The 20,482-nt window shown below is 51.8% G+C and overlaps 3 protein-coding genes and 2 pseudogenes across 3 annotated transcripts; 1 reads left to right on the top strand and 4 right to left on the bottom strand.

The window, feature by feature from the left end:
* Positions 1-916: 916 nt before the first annotated feature.
* LOC118632700 lies at positions 917-3,010 on the bottom strand (annotated as a pseudogene).
* On the bottom strand, positions 1,614-1,766 carry LOC118632446 (60S ribosomal protein L39-like). The gene has a single exon (XM_036265566.1). The coding sequence runs from the start codon at positions 1,764-1,766 to the stop codon at positions 1,614-1,616; it is 153 nt and encodes a 50-aa protein (XP_036121459.1).
* LOC118632445 lies at positions 2,035-2,569 on the bottom strand (annotated as a pseudogene).
* A 936-nt stretch (positions 3,011-3,946) lies between the features above and the next one.
* Positions 3,947-4,279, bottom strand: LOC118632698 (28S ribosomal protein S16, mitochondrial-like). The gene has a single exon (XM_036265926.1). It carries the CDS (start codon positions 4,277-4,279, stop codon positions 3,947-3,949), a length of 333 nt encoding a protein of 110 aa, XP_036121819.1.
* Positions 4,280-9,145: 4,866 nt separating this feature from the next.
* Positions 9,146-18,372, top strand: LOC118632013 (leukocyte immunoglobulin-like receptor subfamily B member 3). Its single transcript, XM_036264578.1, is given in 15 exon segments — positions 9,146-9,179; positions 9,303-9,338; positions 9,510-9,794; positions 9,931-10,068; positions 10,071-10,202; positions 10,205-10,228; positions 11,967-12,254; positions 12,401-12,712; positions 12,933-13,214; positions 13,520-13,819; positions 15,624-15,740; positions 16,469-16,521; positions 17,308-17,375; positions 17,377-17,470; positions 17,551-18,372. Coding segments are annotated over 15 exon segments (2,310 nt in total). The 3' UTR covers positions 17,698-18,372.
* Positions 18,373-20,482: the final 2,110 nt, after the last annotated feature.

The raw sequence follows: 20,482 nt of genomic DNA, 5'->3' as shown, positions 1-20,482 counted from the left end.
GTCTCACACATACACACACTCACACAAGGCATATGACTCAGTGTTGCCTGTGGGCTGAGTCTGAGGGCTGAGATACCACTGCCCATCCCAACATGTGGAGGGGAAACTGCTTTTAACGTTCCCCTTGAGTCCTGATTCCCTCCCTGCTGTGATGACATCAGGGCCCTTCTCCTGTCCACACAGAGGGGGAAAACTCCACACGGATGACCCCGGTCTATACCCAGGAACCACTGGCCACTCAACTCTGACCTCTCCTGTCTGTATAGGTTCCGTCTCCTTTTGGGGGAATTTCACTTCCTTTTTGTGCATTGTGCATGGTCCCATACTTCAGAAATATTTTTTTTACTTGTTTAGTTTAATCATGTGTCAGTCTTACAAAGATATTTGAAATAATGTGAACACCTGTTTCTCCTATACTTGAAGCAAAGAGTACAAAACATGGTTGAGCAAAACACACCAAAAGGAGCGGATCTATTCAAGAATATTATGACAGAAAGCAAACTGTCAAGTATTTGGAAGACAGATTTCCAGCTAGTGTTCTGAAGGCATTCTAGCTAGGTGGAGTACCTATTCTAATAAACATGTGCATCACTCAGAATACTCTGCAGCTCACTTTTGTGTGGCAAAATGACAGCTGGTAAAGGAAGTATGGACAGACCCAAATTCTAGATAAAGTCCTTTGTACAGAAGATCCACAGAAGCAAGTGCTGTCAGAAGTATACCAACGTTCCCCTTCCTCTCCCCTCAACAACCACCACCAAATTCCTTCATAGGACTTCACAGATACCTAAGATCAGATTGAAATATTCTGATCTACATGCTTAATCTGAATCATTTAGGTGGAAAAAAACAACTTAAGGGTTGAATTGACTTCTGTCTTCAAATCTTGACTGAACCTTTTCTACAATGGCATCAATTAACACCTAAGGATTTTTGAAAAGAAAATTCCATTATTTATTTTCTTTCTTGAGAGCTGTTTTTTCCCTCCTCGTTTGGAAGATTTGCAGTATTTTGCTTCCATCTGAGCCAGAAAAGTTGTCCATTTCCTTTGGCCAATCCTTTTGCCTGCTTTGAATGAGTGCTTTCAAGTTATCTTCTTCAAGCCCCAACTCCTTCTTGCTCAATTCTGCTTCTTTAGCCTCTTCCTGAACCCTCCTTGTCCTTGCATTCATCTTTTGCTTCGATTCTTTGACAAAGATATTATAGGATGGGACTGCTCCAGCATCAATGGCTTGCTGAATAATGTTCCTTATCCTGGGTTCCTCTGTGTATTGCACACACAGCACACACTCCAGGATCTGATTCATGTCCCCTTTAAAGTTCATATAGGCCTGTTTAGTATCAGCCAGCTCTTTTTCAGAACCTTTGTATGTCTTTTCAAAAGCTTGAATGTCTTCTAGAGATTTTTTTTTTTTTTTTTTTTTTTGCAGTTTAAAAGGTCTCACATTTATTACTGAACCAATCTACTGCAGGGGAAAAAAATCATGCCTCCAAAAATTTCCCAATTAAAATGCCCAACTGTCAAGACAGTAGTGATAATTTCAGTGATTATGGTAAGATGCAGCAAGCTAGATACAGCATAAATGTGTCAGCCATCTCTCATGTGTGATTCCTTATAGACCCAGTATGGCTCTCCAATGTCTCCTCTTGGAGATGTACCTGATTTTATTACCAGTTTTCATCCAAATCCATTGGGGAATGGGCCTATTCTGCTTTTGTTTCTTGGCCAGGAACCTCTTGATCCTGAAAGTCTTATGAGAAGACATGGCATAAGAGAAAGAGAATCAATCGCACGCACCACGATGGCGGATTTTGTTTACTAGACTAGGCAAAGAACTTTATTAACCTGTTTCAAACTTTATTCCCAGGCCTCTTCAGCTTAATTAGTTGCAAAGAATGATTTATGTATAAGCAAAAACTGAAAAAAGCTTCAATGTCCAGCAGGGTTGGGCTAAAAAATATTAGAGATCTAGATTTTATCAGATCCATAAACCAAATTTGAAAAAAAGCAGTCATAATATGAAATAGCAGTTCCCAGTAACTTCTTCAAGATTATCTTCTTCAGACGTTGACTCAATTCAGTTTGCCTCATTCTTGGAAGCCTCATCAAAATTCTCCACAAGATCTGGAACTTCGTCATCATCATCCTCTCCAGTAGTAAGGGGTGCTTTTCCATCCACAGATTGTTTGGGCAGAGCTTCAGCCAGTCTCCTTAAACTAGTCAGACTGTCTGCACCAAGCTGGTTTAAGATGCTGGGTAGCATTGCTGTCAGCTGCTTAGTCTCAGCATGGCCTGTAATGGCGAAAGTGTTCACTGCCAGAGATGCCTGAACTTTAGGATTGTTAAAGTAGATCACTGTTCCTTGGTTTGTGAACATATTTACCTCCTCAATACCAGAAATATTATTTACCCCTAACTTCTTTAGGGAGAACTGAAGTTTTTTTTATCATCTGCTGTAGCTGTTCTGTGAACCACCTTCTTCTTTCTATGAGCAGTTTCTTTCCCACCAAAGCGCACTTTTGCCTGCAGTTTGGCGAGTTTCTCCTGGTTCATGATCATTTCTTTCATCTTGTTGGAGACTAAACAGGGCCGCGCGGGGGACTAGGGTTGGCGCTTAGGGGGTCTTGGGCAGACCAGCTGAGAATAAGCGCACACACGCGGGGACGCAAGATGGCAGCTCTGGAGATACCTTTTTAAAGAGCAACCTCCAATACGTCTCCCGGTTCCGATCTTGGTTGAGCACATCCGAATCCTCGTCCACTGTTCCCTGCTCATCGTACACTGCTCTCTGCTCTTGGTCACTCAGAACGGAATAGACTTCCCCGAGGACCTGGAAGCGGCGGGTGGCATCCTCCTTGTCGTCCTCCCCACGCGGTCCGGGTGCACTTGCAGGGACACCTTGTGGTACCCGCGTCGCACCTCGCCACCCGAGGCCTTTCGCTGCACACCCAACACCCGGTCAATGTCAGGGGTCCCGAACACTTCCTCGCACTGCTCCAGCAGCCCCATGGCCAGCGAAAGTGTGGAGTTGGCAGCAGCTTCCTCGAAAACAGTGAGACCGGCGGCACTTAAGTTCCGAACTGCTTCCATTTCCCGCACAAAACGCCCAGGGCGCCGGCATCACAAGAGGCACCCAAAGGGGCGTGGCCACGACGCCGCACTTTACGGCTACTGCAGAGGAGCCTGGAAGGGCTAGCGTCCAAGAGCTTTGAAACAGAGTCACTTTACAGCGGCTGCAAAGAGGAGCCTGGAAGGGCTAGCGTCCAAGAGCTTTGAAGCAGAGTCACTTTACGGCGGCTGCAAAGAGGAGCCTGGAAGGGCTAGCGTCCAAGAGCTTTGAAGCAGAGTCACTTTACGGCGGCTGCAAAGAGGAGCCTGGAAGGGCTAGCGTCCATGAGCTTTGAAGCGGAGTCACTTTACGGCGGCTGCAAAGAGGAGCCTGGAAGGGCTAGCGTCCAAGAGCTTTGAAGCAGAGTCACTTTACGGCGGCTGCAAAGAGGAGCCTGGAAGGGCTAGCGTCGACGAGCTTGGAAGCGGAGCAGAGCGGAAGTCCTGATTTCTCCTACCACGGGAGCCACCTGACTCAGCGGAAGCAGAAGTAGCCTTATAGAAGCCACGCCCCTTCCCCCATGCGCTCCTCCCCTTACTCCAGAAATCTGGTGCCTATCTTCTCCCACTGCGGAATCTTCAATACGTGCAAGTCCATATTAGGTTGTTTGTTTCTTGGCAAAAAAAAAAAAAACAGCGTGACATCACATTTGGCAGTTCACGCGGTTCATATACATGTTGTTTTTTCCAAAGAATAAGAATTAAATAGATTTGTTCTTTTTCAAAGATGATCCTGACAAGACGATATGGAGCTCCATGGCCAGAATAATTTTGCAACCTGTAGGGTGGGGCTGCTGGGTGGGTACTTCCCTTGAGCTCTGGTTCATGCGACTGTGCTCACTGAAGCCAGCTTGCTTTTGTTTCTGCAGCCTTTGCATCTGTTTTCTGTGACGCGAAGAGGATTTCACGTGCCCGTTTCCGTCGCAGCCTCTCAGCATTTGTGATCAGCACGGGAGGCAGAGGGAAAAAGCCAGAAAGACCCAGAAGCTTTTCCACAAGTTTGGAGAGACGGACCCCACAGCCGATCCAGTGCCGGCCATCGCTGGGATACTTGTTGGGAGCCGCCACGATGTGGTAGAAAGGCCGGTTGGTGCAACTACCCAGGGAAAGAAGGATGGTTAAGCGGCCTCCACGGTAGGCCTTGTGGAGCAGAGCAGGGAGCTGGACCATGGTGCAGCCGGTGTGCGCCAGTGGCAGTCCCTCCCGACGTCCCGCCACCCGCAAGGCCCAACTCTACCGCCTAAAGTGGCGGTGGAGGGTCGCGCAGGGTCAACGCTGTGAAACCGCGGGCATAACCGCGCCGAGCCCCCCACACCTATTTCAGAAATACTGTACAGAGCCTTTCTCAGACGAGGAGCAGGTGAGGGTTCCTAAGTGGGTCTAGCAATCATCCCATGTTTTGTGGATTTTCAACAACACCTCTCATGTCTCACCTCACGTCTTAGGCAGGTGTGGAAATGAACAAGGACGGCTCCCTCCATGTCCCCGGGGGCAAGGACTCCAAAACCACTCTAAGGCCCTGGGTTACTGACAACCTGCTGCAGGTGGGGACACAGAGACTCAAGAAACTGCACGTTGCAAGGGGCAGTTCTCACCTGCAAGGGGCTTAAGGTCACACAAGAAATGGGCCACGGAGGAATCAATCAATAAGCATGTTTTATTCCCCAAATCAGAGCAATGACAAACGTACTGTCCACTAAACCTGAAGACAAGGTCACAGGACAAGGAGGAGAGACCTTCCCAAGGGGCAAGGATGCTGAGGAGCAGGAATGACTCACAAGCTTCTTCCCACGTTGATGGGATGGGTGCCTGAAACACCAATCAGAAAGAATATATGTACCCCCATGTTTGTAGCAGCACTATTTACAATTGCTAAGATCTGGAAACAGCCCAAATGTCCATCAGTAGACAAATGGATAAAAAAGCTGTGGTACATGTACACAATGGAGTACTATGCAGCTGTAAGAAAGAAAGATCTATTATCCTTTGAGATGATATGGAGGGACCTGGAAAGTATTCTCCTAAGCGAAACAAGCCAAACAGAGAAAGACATGATCTCACATGATCTCACTTATTTATGGAATATAATGAACATAACAGTCTGAGGAATTGGGTAGACCAAGAGACATGGAAGTAGGGTACAGACTGACAACCCTCAGAAGAAGGGGTGTGGGGGGAGGGAAGAGATAAACCACAGAACTTATATGCATGTACGCAGAACCGATGGACACAGACAACAAAGCCGGGTATGGGGTGGGGGTGGGGGCTGGCGAGGAGGGTGTCAATGGGGAAAAAAGGGAGAAACATTTGAAACAAACATAAATTAATAAAAAATAAAAACAAATAGTTCCTTTTAAATTTTCCAGCCTGCTTCGAACTGATTGAGATTTATTTGTTTAATATAATTTCATCAAACAATTTGGAGGTTATATATTCATTTCAAATTTGCGTAGTACCAACTTTGTTAGTATTGGTATTTATATTTAAAATTCTGAACCATTTTATATTATCTTTTTTAGGTAAGAAAAGGTCATTACACATTAGCTGAACTCCTTGGGCCTAATTTGAAAATCTCTGTGTTTATGGGACTCACACATACATACACTCGCACCAAATATTTTCTAACCTTCCTTGAATTTAAATGTATATGTGAATATATGCACAAATATACTTTTCCTAAGTTTATTTGTTTTGCCGTTACTTTTCTCACTTTTGCAACTCACTGTCTCTATTTTTGTCTATAATATTGTTGAGTTAATTACTATTTTCATGTGCTTTTAGTGAGTGTGTAAACAATAAAAGATTTGAGACCATGTATGTCTGCAAATGATTTATTTCCAATTAGATACTGGAAATTTTTCTTATATCTAATAGACGATATAATTCCAATACAAAGAAGTAGAAATTCTCTGAAGCTAAGGATCGACCACCAAAACCCTCCTCACTCCTCATTCTCCTGAAGATGGAACCTGGTGTGTGAATTTCACACATGAGACATGAGTTTCTGGATGTCAGATGGGCCCCCATCTTCTCATTCTAACAGACTTCTCCCCTCAGACTCTTTCACTTTGGCCTTTTAATAAAAATGTGGATGAGTCTAGAATTCTTCATTTACAATTCCGTATTTGAATGGACTTTTGACATTATATTTCTGCTTGAATGTGACTTCCCATCAATTTTCACCTCTTGTCATGAATATCAAGACACACATTTCATGTATACATTCATGCACCCTGGCGCTGCATGTTTTCTGCACTTCTCTGTAAAATACCCAACCATTGGCCTCTAGGACTGTAGCAGACGTCATCCTCACTGCTTTCCTCCTGAACTCACACTACCCTTTGGCCTCTCTCTCTCTCTATTCTCCTGGGTCTTAACTTTCTCATTCCAGTCTCTCTGTATTGCAGTCTACAAAATCTCCCCAACGCTGTCTTCCAATTTCATAATTGTATCTTCATCTGTATCTGCTCCCTGATGGAAAGAATATTTTGAGTGTGCTAAATAAAATTATTTTCGTTTGGGGCATTTTTACCCCTAAGATATTTGCACAATTCATTACTAAAATGTCACGTTCTTTTTCCATATAACCCCGATTGTTGTTGTGCAAGAATTCAAATTTTCTTATGTTATCAGACATTTGAATGTTCTTCCATTAAAATGACTTCCACGTGTTTCTAGAGGTCTGTTTTCTTGGACATAATGACTCCCACTGTGACTCTGTGCACAGCCTTCCATAGCATCGTGTCTTCACTACAACTGCACATTTGCAGGAATCTCCAACCTTTTATGTTCCCATGCCCACAGGTAGTTCTGACACACACTGAAAATCTCCTTTGTGTTCAAGAAGTATATTATACAGTTGATCTAGGACAGGAGAACTCTTCATGCTTCTGAATCTCAGATTTTCAAGGTGCAATAGTCAGTTCTATAACTTCCTGCTCCCGATCCCCTCCCTGCCTGTGATGACATCAGGGTCCCTCTTCTGTCCCCACAGACAGAGAAAACTCCACACTGATGATCTTCGCTATGCCCAGGTACCAGTGGCCACTCAACTCTGACCTCCCCGTCTGTACATGTCCTCTCTCCATTCGGGGGGATTTCACTTCCTTTTTGTGCTTTGAGCATGAACGCATATTTCAGAAATACTGTACAGAGCCTTTCTCAGACGAGGAGCAGGTGAAGGTTCCTAAGTGGGTCTAGCATCGTCCATGTTGTGTGGATTTTCAAGAACACCTCTCATGCCTCACCTCACGCGCCTTAGGCAGGTGTGGAAATGAACAAGCACGGCTCCCTCCATGTCCCGGGGGCGAGGACTCCACAACCACTCTCAGGCCCTGGGTTCCTGACAACCTGCTGCAGGTGGGGACACGGAGACTCAGGAAACTGCACGTTGATGCTTAAGGTCACCAGAAATGGGCCACGGAGGAATCATTCCATAAGCATGTTTTATTCCCCAAATCAGAGCAATGACACACGTACTGTCCACTAAACTTGAAGACAAGGTCACAGGATAAGGAGGAAGAGATCTTCCCAAGGGGCAAGGGTGCTGAGGGGCAGGAATGACTCACAGGCTTCTTCCCACGCTGATCAGATGGGTGCTGTGGTCAGAAGGGGAAGCTCACCAGGGGCTGAGAGAGAAAGAGGACCCACACTCTGGGGCCAGGAGAAGAACCCATTTTTCTTGTCTCCTTTCCCTGCATTTCTCCTCTGTGCTCATTGTCACAGTGATACTCACCCGAACGGCACAGTTGATGGTGAGCGTGTCTCTGTGGATCTGAGCTCTGCAGACCACAGGAACCCACGTCTTCCTGAAGCATCTCCAAGACCCGGTGACCACTGTCCATGGTGAGGGCCCCACAGGGAGATGCTGATGGACGACGTGAAGATAAAGGAGGACCCCACGTGGGAGGCTCTGATAGGGAAGGATGTGCCCTGGGTCCCCTCACCTGCAAGGGGCATCTCAGGAGGCTCCAATCTACTTCCTGATCCACCAGGAACAGGTGCTAGGCTTCTGGGGATGGAAGGTTCCCCTTCCCCAGGGGCTGGTGACATGATAACCCAGAGACAGCGAGGGCCAGCCCTTGAGTGACCACACCCTGGGGTCCATCTGTCCCTTCCTGCTAAAGCCATTACACACAGAATCTGTGTAATACGTACCCCCCCAGAAGACTGAAACATATTGAAAAGTAAATAAATAATGGTGAATGTGTTCTCTTGTAAATAATAATAACAATAATAATAACAATAATAATAATAAAGACGAGGGGACATCCAATGGAGATATTACTGCTCAGTTCACACAGGCAGGAGGTGGTACACATATATTTAAATAAAGATGAATTTCCCTCGACAATCAAAGCTCCAGACCAAATCACTGAACCTTAATTTTTAGGAAAAAGCCATGAAACTGGGGACAGCTCTGCCTAAGGAGCAGGGGCACTGAGGAGGATCAGGACCCAGAGGCTGGTGCCCAGGGAGGAGGGGCTGGAGGCTGTCGCTAAGGAAAAGGAGAAGTTCATGAAAACATGAGATAGAAAGCCCAAACTCTGGGGCCACAGGGGGATGTGTTTCTTTCCCTCATTTCCCTGCATTTCTCCTCTTTGATCATTGTCACAGGGACACGCGCCTGCCCTGCTCAGTTACAGGGTGAACGTGTCTCTGCTGATCTCAGCCCCATGGGAACCCACGTCTTCCTGAAGCATCTCCAGGACCTGACAACGTCCGAGGTGAGGACCCCAGGGAGGTGCTGAGGGATGGTCTGAGGATGATGGAGACCCCACGGGGGGAGGCTCTGACAGGGAAGGATGTGCCCTGGGTCACCTCACCTGTTACCTGCTTCGTGATGAAAGTGAGTCAGGGTGCTAGAATGAGGCTCCCCTATAGGCTGCAGATGTGACATCCTGGTGACCAGCAGGCTCGGACTCCAAGGGACCACCACCTGTTGTCTCTCTCTCCGTCCTGCATGTCTGTCTGTCCATCTTTCTGGCACCATGGTCCCTTCCATCTGCTCAGCTGACCCCAGAGGGACAGGACGTCATGACCCCCACACTCACCACCCTCCTCTGCCTGGGTGAGATGTGATGGGGGAGGGGAAGCCCTGCTCTGTCAGAAGTTCCTGAAACTCAGCAGGCTCACAGGAAGGAGGGTTCTTGTCAGGGGTCAGGGCGAACTTCTCACAGGGACTCTCTTCCAGGGCTGAGCCTGGGCCTCAGGACCAGAGTGCAGGCAGGTGAGTCTGTCCCCAGGTCTCCCAGGTCTCACTCCCTCTGGACACAAGGACACCCCCAGGGAGATGGGGAAGGAGGAGAGCAGACCTGTCTGACAGTCGAGGGACATCGGGGACGGGGAGCTGGGGACTGGGGTGGGAATGTCTTAGGACCCAGCCTCTGATTCCTTCCAGGGACCCTCCCCAAACCTACCCTCCAGGCTGAGCCAGGATCTCTGATCCCCCTGGGGAGCCCCGTGAACATCACATGTCAGGGGACTCTGGGGGATGAGCAGTATCGTCTGGATAAAGAGGGAAACACACCTCCATGGAAAACACAGAAGCCACCGAACCCCGGAGACAAGGCCACGTTCTCCATCACACGGACGACAGACCATGATGCAGGGAGATATTGCTGTTACTATCGCAGCCCCTCTGGCGAGTCAGAGCACAGTGACCCCCTGGAGCTGGTGGTGACAGGTGAGGGGACACTCAGGGGTCCCAGCTTCAGGCTCTGCCCTCAGGAAGGGGCTGCTCTCAGGACCTCTGCCCTCTCACATCCCAGCCCACGAGGGAGGTGTGACCCCATTTAACATGCTGTCTCCTCCCCTCCTAGGATCCTACAGCAAACCCAGCCTCTCAGCCCTGCCCAGCCCTGTCGTGACCTCAGGAGGGAACGTGACCCTGCTGTGTCAGTCAAAGTACCCGACGAACACTTTTCTTCTGTCCAAGGAGAGGGCAGCCGATCCCCCCCGCGTCTTCCATCAGAGCACCAAGCTCAGCAGTACCAGGCAGAGTTCTCCATGAGTCCTGTGACCTCCACCCACGGGGGCACCTACAGGTGCTACAGCTCACTCAGCACTGCCCCCTACCTGCTGTCACCGCCCAGTGAGCCCTGGAGCTGCGGGTCTCAGGTGAGGGGCCCCTGGCCTGTCCTTCAGTGCTGTCTGCTCAGGGTCCTGTCCCCAGAAGAACGATGAGCTGAAAGAGAGGGAGGGAGGTCTGTAGGGATGGACACCCAGAAGACATCTGCCCCTCAGAGACCCTCCTACCCACGGGTACCCCTTCCGCTCACCTCGGTGGAGAAGATGCCACGTGGGCCATGGGAGGGGCTCTAGGGTGCTCCGGGCAGATGGAGGAGGAGTCTGAGTGAGGTGGGGTCTCCAGGGTCAGCCCCAGACTCTCACCCTCTTCTATCCTCTTCCAGGACCCTCTGTTCACCCCAGCCCCCCACCCACAGGGCCCATCTCCACAGCTGGTGAGTCATGGAGCCTGTTTGCTCAGAGGGAGCACAGACCACCCCGGATGCTTCTGATTCCCTCAGAGGGTCTCATGCCCCCGACACTTAAGGACAGACTGTGTCCCAGGGGTTGGGAGCAGGGGATAGATTGTGGATGAACCCAGGGGGTTCAGGGCTCTGAGGATTCACCCCACAATGGATAGGCCTATAGAGGGTTAAGTGAGGCAAGTGACAGTTGGGGTGGTGATGGCCCAGGGAGACATTGGGGCCCCGGATGGGGAGGAGCAACTGAGCTCAAGTGGGGAGAAGACACCCCCACCACCACCAATCCAGATCCCAGGAGGCTCTGAGGATGGGTCCCTTCCCCACACGGAGTCAGGCCTGCAGCGGGGTAACTGAGGGTCTCTGTGGGGAGGTGGTGGGGGTGTTCATGAGGGACAGGGGCTGAGTCATGAGGGGTTCAGGCCCCTCTGCAGACACTGACTTGGATGCTCCCTTCCCCTGCCTGGGCCACAGGGTCCCCAAGTGTAAAAGGACAGATTCATGGCCCAGAGCTTAGATTTCCGTTCAGTTCTGGCTCTGACCTCCTGGGGGAGGGGGCCTCACAGGAACACCCAGGACGTGGTGTGGGGACTGTCCCCTCTGTAGCAGTGATGGTGACATGCACAGGGAGGGGCAGGCAGGACAAGGGTCTGGGGCATCCAGGTCCTTTCACTCAGCCCAGGCTCAGCTCAGAGGAGAGAGGGCTGGAGTCAGACCTGGTTCAGTTCCCAGCTCTGCTGCTCCTGCTGTGGGGTCAGGTGGTCCCTTCTCTTCCCTGAGTGTTGGGTCATGTCTCTCCATCCCGGGTCCCCTCCTGCTCACAGGCTGCTGTCACATAAGGTGACATAAGGGGCCCCACAGAGCTCAGGAAGGCAGAGGCCCAGCCCACCCGACCTTCCTAGGGGGCCTCTGCAGGGTGGAGATGGATCCAGGGGAGACAAAGAGGCCACCCCACACCCCTGCTCTTCCCGTGTCTCTGCTGTGCTGAGAGTGGGGAATAAGGAAGGACCCTCAGCTCACATGAGACATGGACAGGCCCCTGCAGATGAGGAGCCCAGAGCACGAAGCTGAGGTCCCTCTGGGGCAGCATGAGGAGAGCACAGGGCACCCACAGTCCCGGGTTCCAGTCCCCACCCTGCACCATCCAGGCTGGGTGACCTGGGGAAGGTGACTGACCCCTCTGAGCCCCTTGACCTGGGTGGTGGGGCACCGTCCCTGGTGCATGACTGTGTGAGGGGAGAGGGATGAATGACAGACCCCAGCAGGTGCCTCACATAGTGGGTGCTCATTAAATGACATCATAGGCTTATTCATGACATCATAAGGGAGAGAAGAGCTCCCCTGATATATTGGAACTGATTCCTTTCCAGAAGGTGTCCCCAAACCCTCCATCTGGGTGGATCCTGGCCCCTTGGTCACCACGGGGAGCCCTGTGACCATCTGGTGTCAAGAATCTCTGCAGGCTACTGCCTACGTTCTATATAAAGAGAGGGGCTCTGAGCCCTGGGATACGAAGACCCCACAGAACCTCAGCAACAAGACCGGTTTCCTCATTGAATCCTCCAGCTCACAGCATGCAGGGCCCTACGAGTGTGCGTATTACACCGCTGAGCGCAAACTCTCAGAACGGAGTGACCCCCTGCTCCTGGTGGTGACAGGTAAGCGGAACCCGGGTGCCCTCCCCACTGTGGCTTCCCTCACACTCAGGAAATAAAATGGGGGCTCATGGGGACCTCACCCCACAGTCCACACTGGGAACATGTGGGTGATGGTCCCTTTAACACAGATCCCCCTTCTCCCTCAGGAGTGGAGAGAGCACCCTCCCTCTCAGCCCAGCCAAGCCCTGTGGTGGCCTCAGGAGGGAGCGTGTCCCTCGTGTGTCGCTCACAGGACACATCGGGCACTTTCCATCTGCTGAAGGAGGGAGGAGCTGACCCGCCCCGACACATGGAACCGCAATCGAGGCCCAGTGCTGGGAGGACCTATGCCCAGGCCACCTTCCCTGTGGGCCCCGTGAACTCCTCCCACGGGGGGACCTACAGATGCTATGGTTCCCCCAGATCCTACCCCAATCTGTGGTCACACCCCAGTGACCCTCTGCATCTCGAGGTCACAGGTGAGTGGAAACACTGTGCAAACCCATGTGTTTCCTGAGCCCAAAATGACTGACCTAGGCTTGTGCCCAGTGGAGCCCTGGGGCCCGGGGGCCAGTGACACTGGCCTCTGGGGGACAGAACCTCAGGCGGGAGGTTAGGGAGGGACAGGAGAGGACTCTCCCTGCAGCCCCAGTGGGCAATGGGGTGTGTGCCCCCTGATGCCACGTCCCCTTCTCCCAGGTGTGCACAGGGAGCCCTCCCTCTCGGCCCAGCCGGGCTCCCTGGTGCTGCCTGGAGACAGCCTGACCCTGCAGTGTGGCTCGGAGGCTGGCTTTGACAGATTCGCTCTGACCAAGGACCAGGGGCTCACACACCCTCAGCGCCTTGATGGGCAGCACAGCCCCGACTTCCTGCTGGGCCATGTGGACCACACCCACGGGGGCCGGTACAGATGCTACAGTGGACACAGCCTCTCCTATGCGTGGTCAGCACCCAGCGCCCCCCTGGACATCCTGGTCACAGGTGAGGAGCCCAGCCCTGGCGCTGTCCTGACTGTCTGCTCAGGGAGCTGGGGACAGGGTCCCCTGGTGGTGCTGGGGGCAGGAGAGGGTCCTGGGGCAGAGGCTGAGAAGGGGCAGAGGTGCAGAGGGAGGGAGTGACAAAGGCGGAGTGAGGGGCTCAGACATAGAGACACCTCCCCGGGGGCACTGAGAGGAGCTGAGAAGGATCACAGACAGCGTCCCTGGGGAAGGACATGGTCCCTCAGCTCAGGGTCAAGGGTATATGGGAGGAGGCAGCTCTCTACACATCACACCTTCCCTCCCCAGGAATGTACACGAAACCCTCCCTCTCCATCCTGCTGGGCCCCTCAGTACCCTGGGGAGCGAACGTGACCCTGCAGTGTGGATCTGAGATCTGGTTTGACACCTTCCACCTGTACCGGGAGGGGTCTCTGGATCCCCCCCAGCACCTTCCTGTGCAGAAGACGACTGCACCCTCTCAGGCCAACTTCCCCATCAGTCCTGTGACCTCAGCCCACAGGGGCACCTACAGGTGCTATGGTTCACGCAGTGCCTCCCCCTACCTGCTGTCACAGCCCAGTGACCCCCTGGAGCTCCTGGTCTCAGGTGAGGACCCCCAGCCCTGCCCCTTGTGTCCTCATGGTCAGTTCAGGACCCAGTTTCCAGGCCACCATGGGCTGGAATAGCAGTGAGGGGGTCACAGGAGGGGCAGCCAGAGAGGACCTCACCTCCCAGAGGGATGGAAAAATTCAGAGCAACTCCCACCCCTGCCTCATCGTCACCCCCATCCCTGAGGCCCAGACATGTTCCCGGTGGGCAGAGGGAAGCTGGAGAGACTCGGACTGACCAAAAGGGGAAAAGGTCAGAGGTACCCATCCCGACCCCCTTCAGTCTCCAGTCCTGAGTCCACACCTTGAGAGACCAAGACAAGAGTGGGGACTAGCAGAGGCCTTGGGCCCCAGAGAGGACAAGACCCCCTGCTGGGGCATGGCTGGTCTCCCAGGGGGTGGGGCCTGGCAGACATACTGGGGACCCACAGGGCTCCAGGACTCTGAGGCTGGCAGGTGACAGGTGGGGTGGTCATGCTGTGGTCCCACCCTGAGGAGGAGCAGCTGGATGGAAATGGGGAGAGGAAACAGCTCCTACCCCTCAGCTCCCATCTGATCCCAGGAGGCTCTGAAAATTGGTGCCCCTGAGTGAGGCCCAGGGAGGGCTCAGTGAGTGTCTGTGGGGAGGGGGTGAGGGAGGAGCTCGGTTTGGTCTTGGCTCAGCCACTTCCTGGGAATAATGGCCTGAGGAAAGTTCCTTCTCCTCACTAGAACCCATTTCTCCTAAGAAGCTTGGACACTGTGTGTGTGTGCATATGTGTGTGTGTACAGGTGTGTGCATGAGTGTGTTGTGTGCGTACAAATGTGTGTGCATGCAAACGTGTGTGCATGTCCGTCTGTGCTGGGGACACCGACGGTGTCTGAGCTCTCCTCCACCAGCCTTCAAGGAGCTGCAGTGAAGTCAGGAAAGAAGCCACAACCCTGGTTCAAATCCCAGCTCTGCCCCTTCCCCAGTGGGATCTCAGACAATGTGTTCCTCCCGAGTCCTAGGTTCATGGGTGTGCACGGGTCTCCCGCCACCCCCCTCACAGTGACAGCCTTCAGCTTGCAGCCTGACCCTGGTTACAGCTCAGGAAGGACACAGACCTCCCCCTGCCCTTCCCAGACACACACACTCCATGTGCACACAGGCCCCACTGCGGTGGGTGGGGTGTCAGTCTGCAGTGTGGGAGCTGGGTCTGGCCTGGTCTGGAGACTGTTGGTGATTGGCTTTGGTGACAAGTCTCTGCACTGGTGTTCTACCTGGTGCATACAGGGACTGCATAGATAATATTTAATAATTAATAATAATAATAACACACAAACCCTGGCCGGTTTGGCTCAGCAGTTAGAGCGTCGGCCTGCGGTCCAGAGAGACACAGGTTCAATTCCCGCTAAGGGCATGTACCTTGGTTGCGGTTTGTCCCCAGCCCTGGTTGGGTCGTGCGGGTGGCAGCCACTCGCTATGTCCCTTTCACATCCATGTTTCTCTCTCTCTCTCTCTCTTCCTCTCTCTCCCTCCCACTCTATCTGAACAAAAAAAAAAGGAAAAAATATGTCCTCGGGTGAGGATAAAACAATTAAAAAAAAATTTTTTTTTTTAAAAATAATAACACACAAGTGTTCCCTCTGTTTGGGTTCCAGCCCCAGCCCTGCCCCCTCCAGGCTGGGTGACCTGGGGCAGGTGACTAACCTCTCTGAGCCTCAGTGACATGGACGGTGGGTCAGCATTCCCTGGTGCAAGACTGTGTGAGGTCAGAGGGAATAGTAGGTGCTCATTAAATGACATCATCAGCTCATTCATGACATCACTCATGTCTAAGGTCTCCCACGGCACCTGTACGTCCTGATTGGGGTCTCGGTGGCCCTCATCCTGCTGCTCTTTCTCCTCCTCTTCCTCTTCTTCCGACACCAGCGTCAGGGCAAAGGCCGGACATCAGGTGAGTTAGCGAATGGGGTGACCTGGGTCACAGAATGGGGCGCTCACATGACCCGCCACAGGAAAATCTAATAGCTGGAGGTCAGCGGAGAAAAAGATTCCTCCAGAATCTCACATCAGGAAATCGAGAGAGAAAACACTCCACGTCAGCACAGATGTGCAGATGTGATTAATCTTCCATCGTTTTCAATGTCATGAACTGCGAAACATGCGCACAGTGTATGCTAAGGTTTCCTTCTTTCCTGCGGAGTCGCACGGGGATGGGGCTCCTGACCTCCCAGGGCTGGTGCTGTCCCGCTTGGCCAGCCCAGAGAGAGGCTCATGTCCAACCTCCTGCAGGGGCCACAGACCCAGAGCCCAAAACCAGAGACCTGCAGTTCGATAACCCCTGCCCTGAAGACGGCAGACGTTCACCGACCATGCTCCCACTTTGCCCTTAAGACTTCAGTCTCCTCCCCCAGCTCCATCCCACTGTGGACGCCCAGGAAGAGCCCCTCTGTGAGAGGAAGAGACAGCTGCCTGGGGAGGGGCACAGGGATTCCACGAGGCAATGGGCACGATAGGCTGGGATGAAGTAGGGGGTCAGAGGTGACAAGGACTAAAGTCCACATGAGGGACTTAGTGCCTCACCTCACCCCTGGGTTAGTGGTCCATCTGGGAGCAGGAGGAGTCTGCAACCCTGAGAACTGGGGACCCTGTCAGGAGACACACTCTGTTCTGCTCCAGCAGATGCTGCCATGAAGGACCCACAGCCTGGGGTAAGCGTGGAGCTGGACTCTCAGGTGAGACCCTGCTTCTGCCAGGCACCAAGGACCTCATGTTGCCCCGTTAGTCCAATGGCACTCTTCCCTGTCCTCACATCACCTGGTTCTCAGCAGTGTCCACACTGACCTCTGCTTCTGGGCCCCAGGTCGTCCTGCTGTGACTCACTGCTCCTGCTTTCCTTGTGACCTCATGACCCCTCCTCTTGTGGTCCCCTTTGCTAGCTCCTCGTCCTCTGTCTGACGCTGTGCAGCCCCAGGTTTCAGGAGATGCATGATAAGTGAATCCTTCCAAGGTCCCCAGGATCCCCTCTTTCATTCACCCAGCAGATAGGACGACGAGCCCATTGTTCACAGATGCTTTTAGGTGCCGCGGTACAGCCCTGAGCAACACTGTCTCCACCCTCCTCGAGCTCACCTGTGGGTGAGGGGGACAGTATGCAAACAGTGACAGTGTCCCAGAGAGCAAAGTGCTGTGAAGGGAAATAAAGCAAGAGGAGGGAGTAGAGTACGTGGTGGTGGTAGGAAATAGGGGACAGGGAAATTAACAGGTGCGAAGGTCCTGAGGCAGTACATGCTTCTTCAGAAGATGGGCCATGTGGCTGGAGAAAAATGACAGAGAGAAAGTATTTTAAGACAAGAGTCAGAACCTTAGGAGCATCCAGATGCCCCAAGGCTTAGGAACCATCAGGAGAGGGACCTAATCTATTCAAAGTTAAATCATCACCCTGGCAACATGTGCATAATGACTGATCTACAGTGGAATCAAGGGGACACTGTTTCTGTCTCTCTGTCTCTCTGCAGCAGAACACGCACTATGAAGACCCCCAGGAAGTGACGTACACCCAGGTGAACCCCTCAAGATCAAGACCCAGGAACGGGAATGGACACCTCTCCTTCCTCACAGTCAAAGGAATTGCTAGACGCAAGGGGCAGACAAGCAGAGAAGGACAGACGGATGGACAGTCAGGTGGGTCCCATCCCCTCCACCCATCCAGGCTTCCCCCACATCCACCATGTTTCATCCCTCTCACCCTCCCCCTGCCCCAGGCTGCTGCATCGGATGCCCCCCAGGACGTAACCTATGCCCAGCTGAACCACTTGGCCCTCAGACGGGAGGAACCTGAACCCCGCTCCTCCCCACCAGAGGAACCCCCAGAGGAGCTCAGTGTGTATTCTACTGTGGCCACCCACTAGCCCAGGGAGATCACAGACCCCACACTACAGGAGACGGACCCCACAAAACATGGGAGCTTCCCACATGGACACTCAACAAGTGACCCCGGCCATTTGGACACCTGATGTGAACCCCTAGAAGCTCCTGGAATTCTCTGGGAGTCATCGGATTCCACAGTCAGACATAACCAATAGCTCTACATTTTGAAATCAAAGCAACAGACTCTTCAATAATCAATGCATGAATTTAGAACCAAAATGGGAGTGAGAGAATGTTTTAAACAAATGATCATGTAAATATTACACATCAAACCTATGAAATGGAAAATTAAGAACCATGAATGAATTCATTAGGAAAGATAAAGGTGAACACATAGAAACAACCTACGTGTTCCACAGATGACAAGACAAATATTACTCGGCCACAAAAAAATGATATATTGTCCATTGCCACAACATGGATGGATCTTGAGAGTATCATGTTAAGTGAAATAAGTCAGTCAGAAAAGGACAAGAAATACATGACTTCACTCATATGTGAGTGAAATCTGAAACTCTGAACTGTCCTGTATATTAAATATATTGAAACTGTGATTAAAACTTTTCCACCCAGCCACTGTGGCTCAGTGGTTGAGCGTCGACCCATGCACCAAGAGGTCACTGGTTCGATTCCCAGTCAGGGCACATGCCCAGGTTGTGGGCCAAATCCATACTGTGGGGCATGCAGGAGGCGGCCCATCAATGTTCTCTTGCATCAATGTTTCTATTTATCTCTCTCCCTTACACCCTTTCTAAAATCAATATTTTTAAAAAATTTTTAAACTCTGCCTGTAAAGTGAATTCAGAATTTGAAGAGCTTCTCTGCTAAATGCTTCTAAACACTTACGCGTGTATGAAATACACACACATGGACATACACATGGACACACACAGACATACACATAAACATACACACACAGACACACCAACATGCACAAAATCCAAAACAATATGCAGATCTATTATTCTATTTTGAAAAGGATTTATCCAATATCACTGGGTACATTATTAATATATAAAAATCAATTGCATTTCAGACTTCCTGTTTTAGACCAAGGGGTGGTAAATGGATGCCTCCCTAACCACCCATAAAGCACAGTAAAACTCCTGGTCATTGTATATACAGCAAATATAAGCCCACTCCTGGCTTGGGCCGGAGCTGAGGTGTGAGGTGTGGCCTCCTGACCGCTGAGGGCCACTCCAGATGCATGGCAGCTACTACTGGTGCCCCGACAGCAGCTCTCCTCCCTCTCCCCTGCTCCCCGCCTCCCAGCCTCGCCCCCCTGACCTGCAGGCCTCTAGGACCACAGAACCTCTACAAGGCATTGGTTGGTCAAGTGTGTGCCATGCTGCTATTGTCATTCTTGCTCGAATTGGTTGCTTGGGGTTGATTGACAACTCCAATGTTAACTGCAAAGGAAGATTTCAAGATGGCGGTGGAGCAGGTGGAAGCTACACTCACCTCCTCCCAGGACCAAGCTGCAATGACAATCACCCGGGATAACCAACTGGCTACCAGCTGAGGAGGAGTCTTATAACCAAGGATTTACAGAAGAAGCCATGGTGAGACTGGTAGGAAGGGCAGACATGTGAAAAGGGCTGGCTCCATACCCATGGATGGCACCGAGGTTCCAGGAGGAATATCTCAGCTGCAAGGTGGGAGTTCAACCTAAGAATGTGGGGCCTAAATTTCAGACCACGCTCCCAGCCCAGAGAACCACAGCCGAGAAGAAGCACCCACATAACACCCAGCTATGAAAAGCAGCAAGATTTCTGTCTGTCAGGGAGAGACAAAGTCTGCTGGAGACACAGACACCCACTTAAACAGCAAAAGCACAAAATTTTCTTCTCAGCTACTCACCCTGAGCTCCAGTAGAGAGAGGGTGGAGCAGACTAGAGTCCTATGAGGAGAGTCCGGGTTTGTGCCTCGGGTCTTGGGGGGAGGGACTGAGGAGAGAGCCACCAGGATCCCTGTGCTGAATCACTCTTCCCTATCACAGATGCCATCTTTCTTGGGTGGAGCATGTCCCTTGGTGCGGCATCAGCCTGGGAAAAGCAACTGCCCCACAATGTGGAGTCCCGCTCATCCCAACCTGCAGAGCTTAGGCCCTGCTGAGGAGCCAGCTGCCTTGCCCAGGGTGTAGAGATCTGGGCAGACTCAGGGTGTCAGTGACTGAAATGTCTGGCTTTGGGGCAGCACCATTCTACACACACACACACACACACTTTCCCATGAACCTGACTTAGGCTTCCCCCTCATGGGAGACCTGATAAAACCACCTTCCCAGCTTGTGGCAGATCCAACTTCCAGGCTCCAGAAGCCCCACGAATCTGACTCCTAGTGGCTCCTCTTTGCTGAGGTCAGAGCAAAATCCAAGACAGACTGGGTCCTGTGGCTCTGGGAATGGGGACCACACCCACCACCTTCCCTGAAACCTGACTGGCACCTCTCCCTCATGGGAGATCTACTAGCCCCATCTTCCTGACTCCAGCAGAGGCTCTTTCAGTGACTGAGCATAACAGGCAGCCAGCAGGCAGAGGCAGGCAGAAGCAGATCCCGGGGTACCTTGGGACTTCTGATGACCTGCCCCTGTGCCCAGTGCTGAAAATAATCAGCCTTGGTACACAGCTTGGTCCTTCCTACATGCACCCAAGCCCAGCAGAGACAGCCATACATTGCATCGCTTGTAGCTTTAAACAGGTTGCAAAGGGCCAGTCACAGACAGCATCTGAGATTGGCCTGCCCCAGAGTCCCTCTCAAGAGGCT

Source organism: Molossus molossus, unplaced genomic scaffold (genome assembly GCF_014108415.1).
Source record: "Molossus molossus isolate mMolMol1 unplaced genomic scaffold, mMolMol1.p scaffold_m16_p_17, whole genome shotgun sequence".
NCBI lineage: Eukaryota > Metazoa > Chordata > Mammalia > Chiroptera > Molossidae > Molossus > Molossus molossus.
The sequence above is the reverse complement of the archived record's forward strand: the minus strand, read 5'-3'. Positions and strand labels throughout refer to the sequence as shown.

What these genes read in the sequence shown, in the direction of transcription:
- LOC118632446 (XM_036265566.1), bottom strand. Translation starts at nt 1,766, where the DNA reads ATGTCTTCTCATAAGACTTTCAGGATCAAGAGGTTCCTGGCCAAGAAA.
- LOC118632698 (XM_036265926.1), bottom strand. Translation starts at nt 4,279, where the DNA reads ATGGTCCAGCTCCCTGCTCTGCTCCACAAGGCCTACCGTGGAGGCCGC.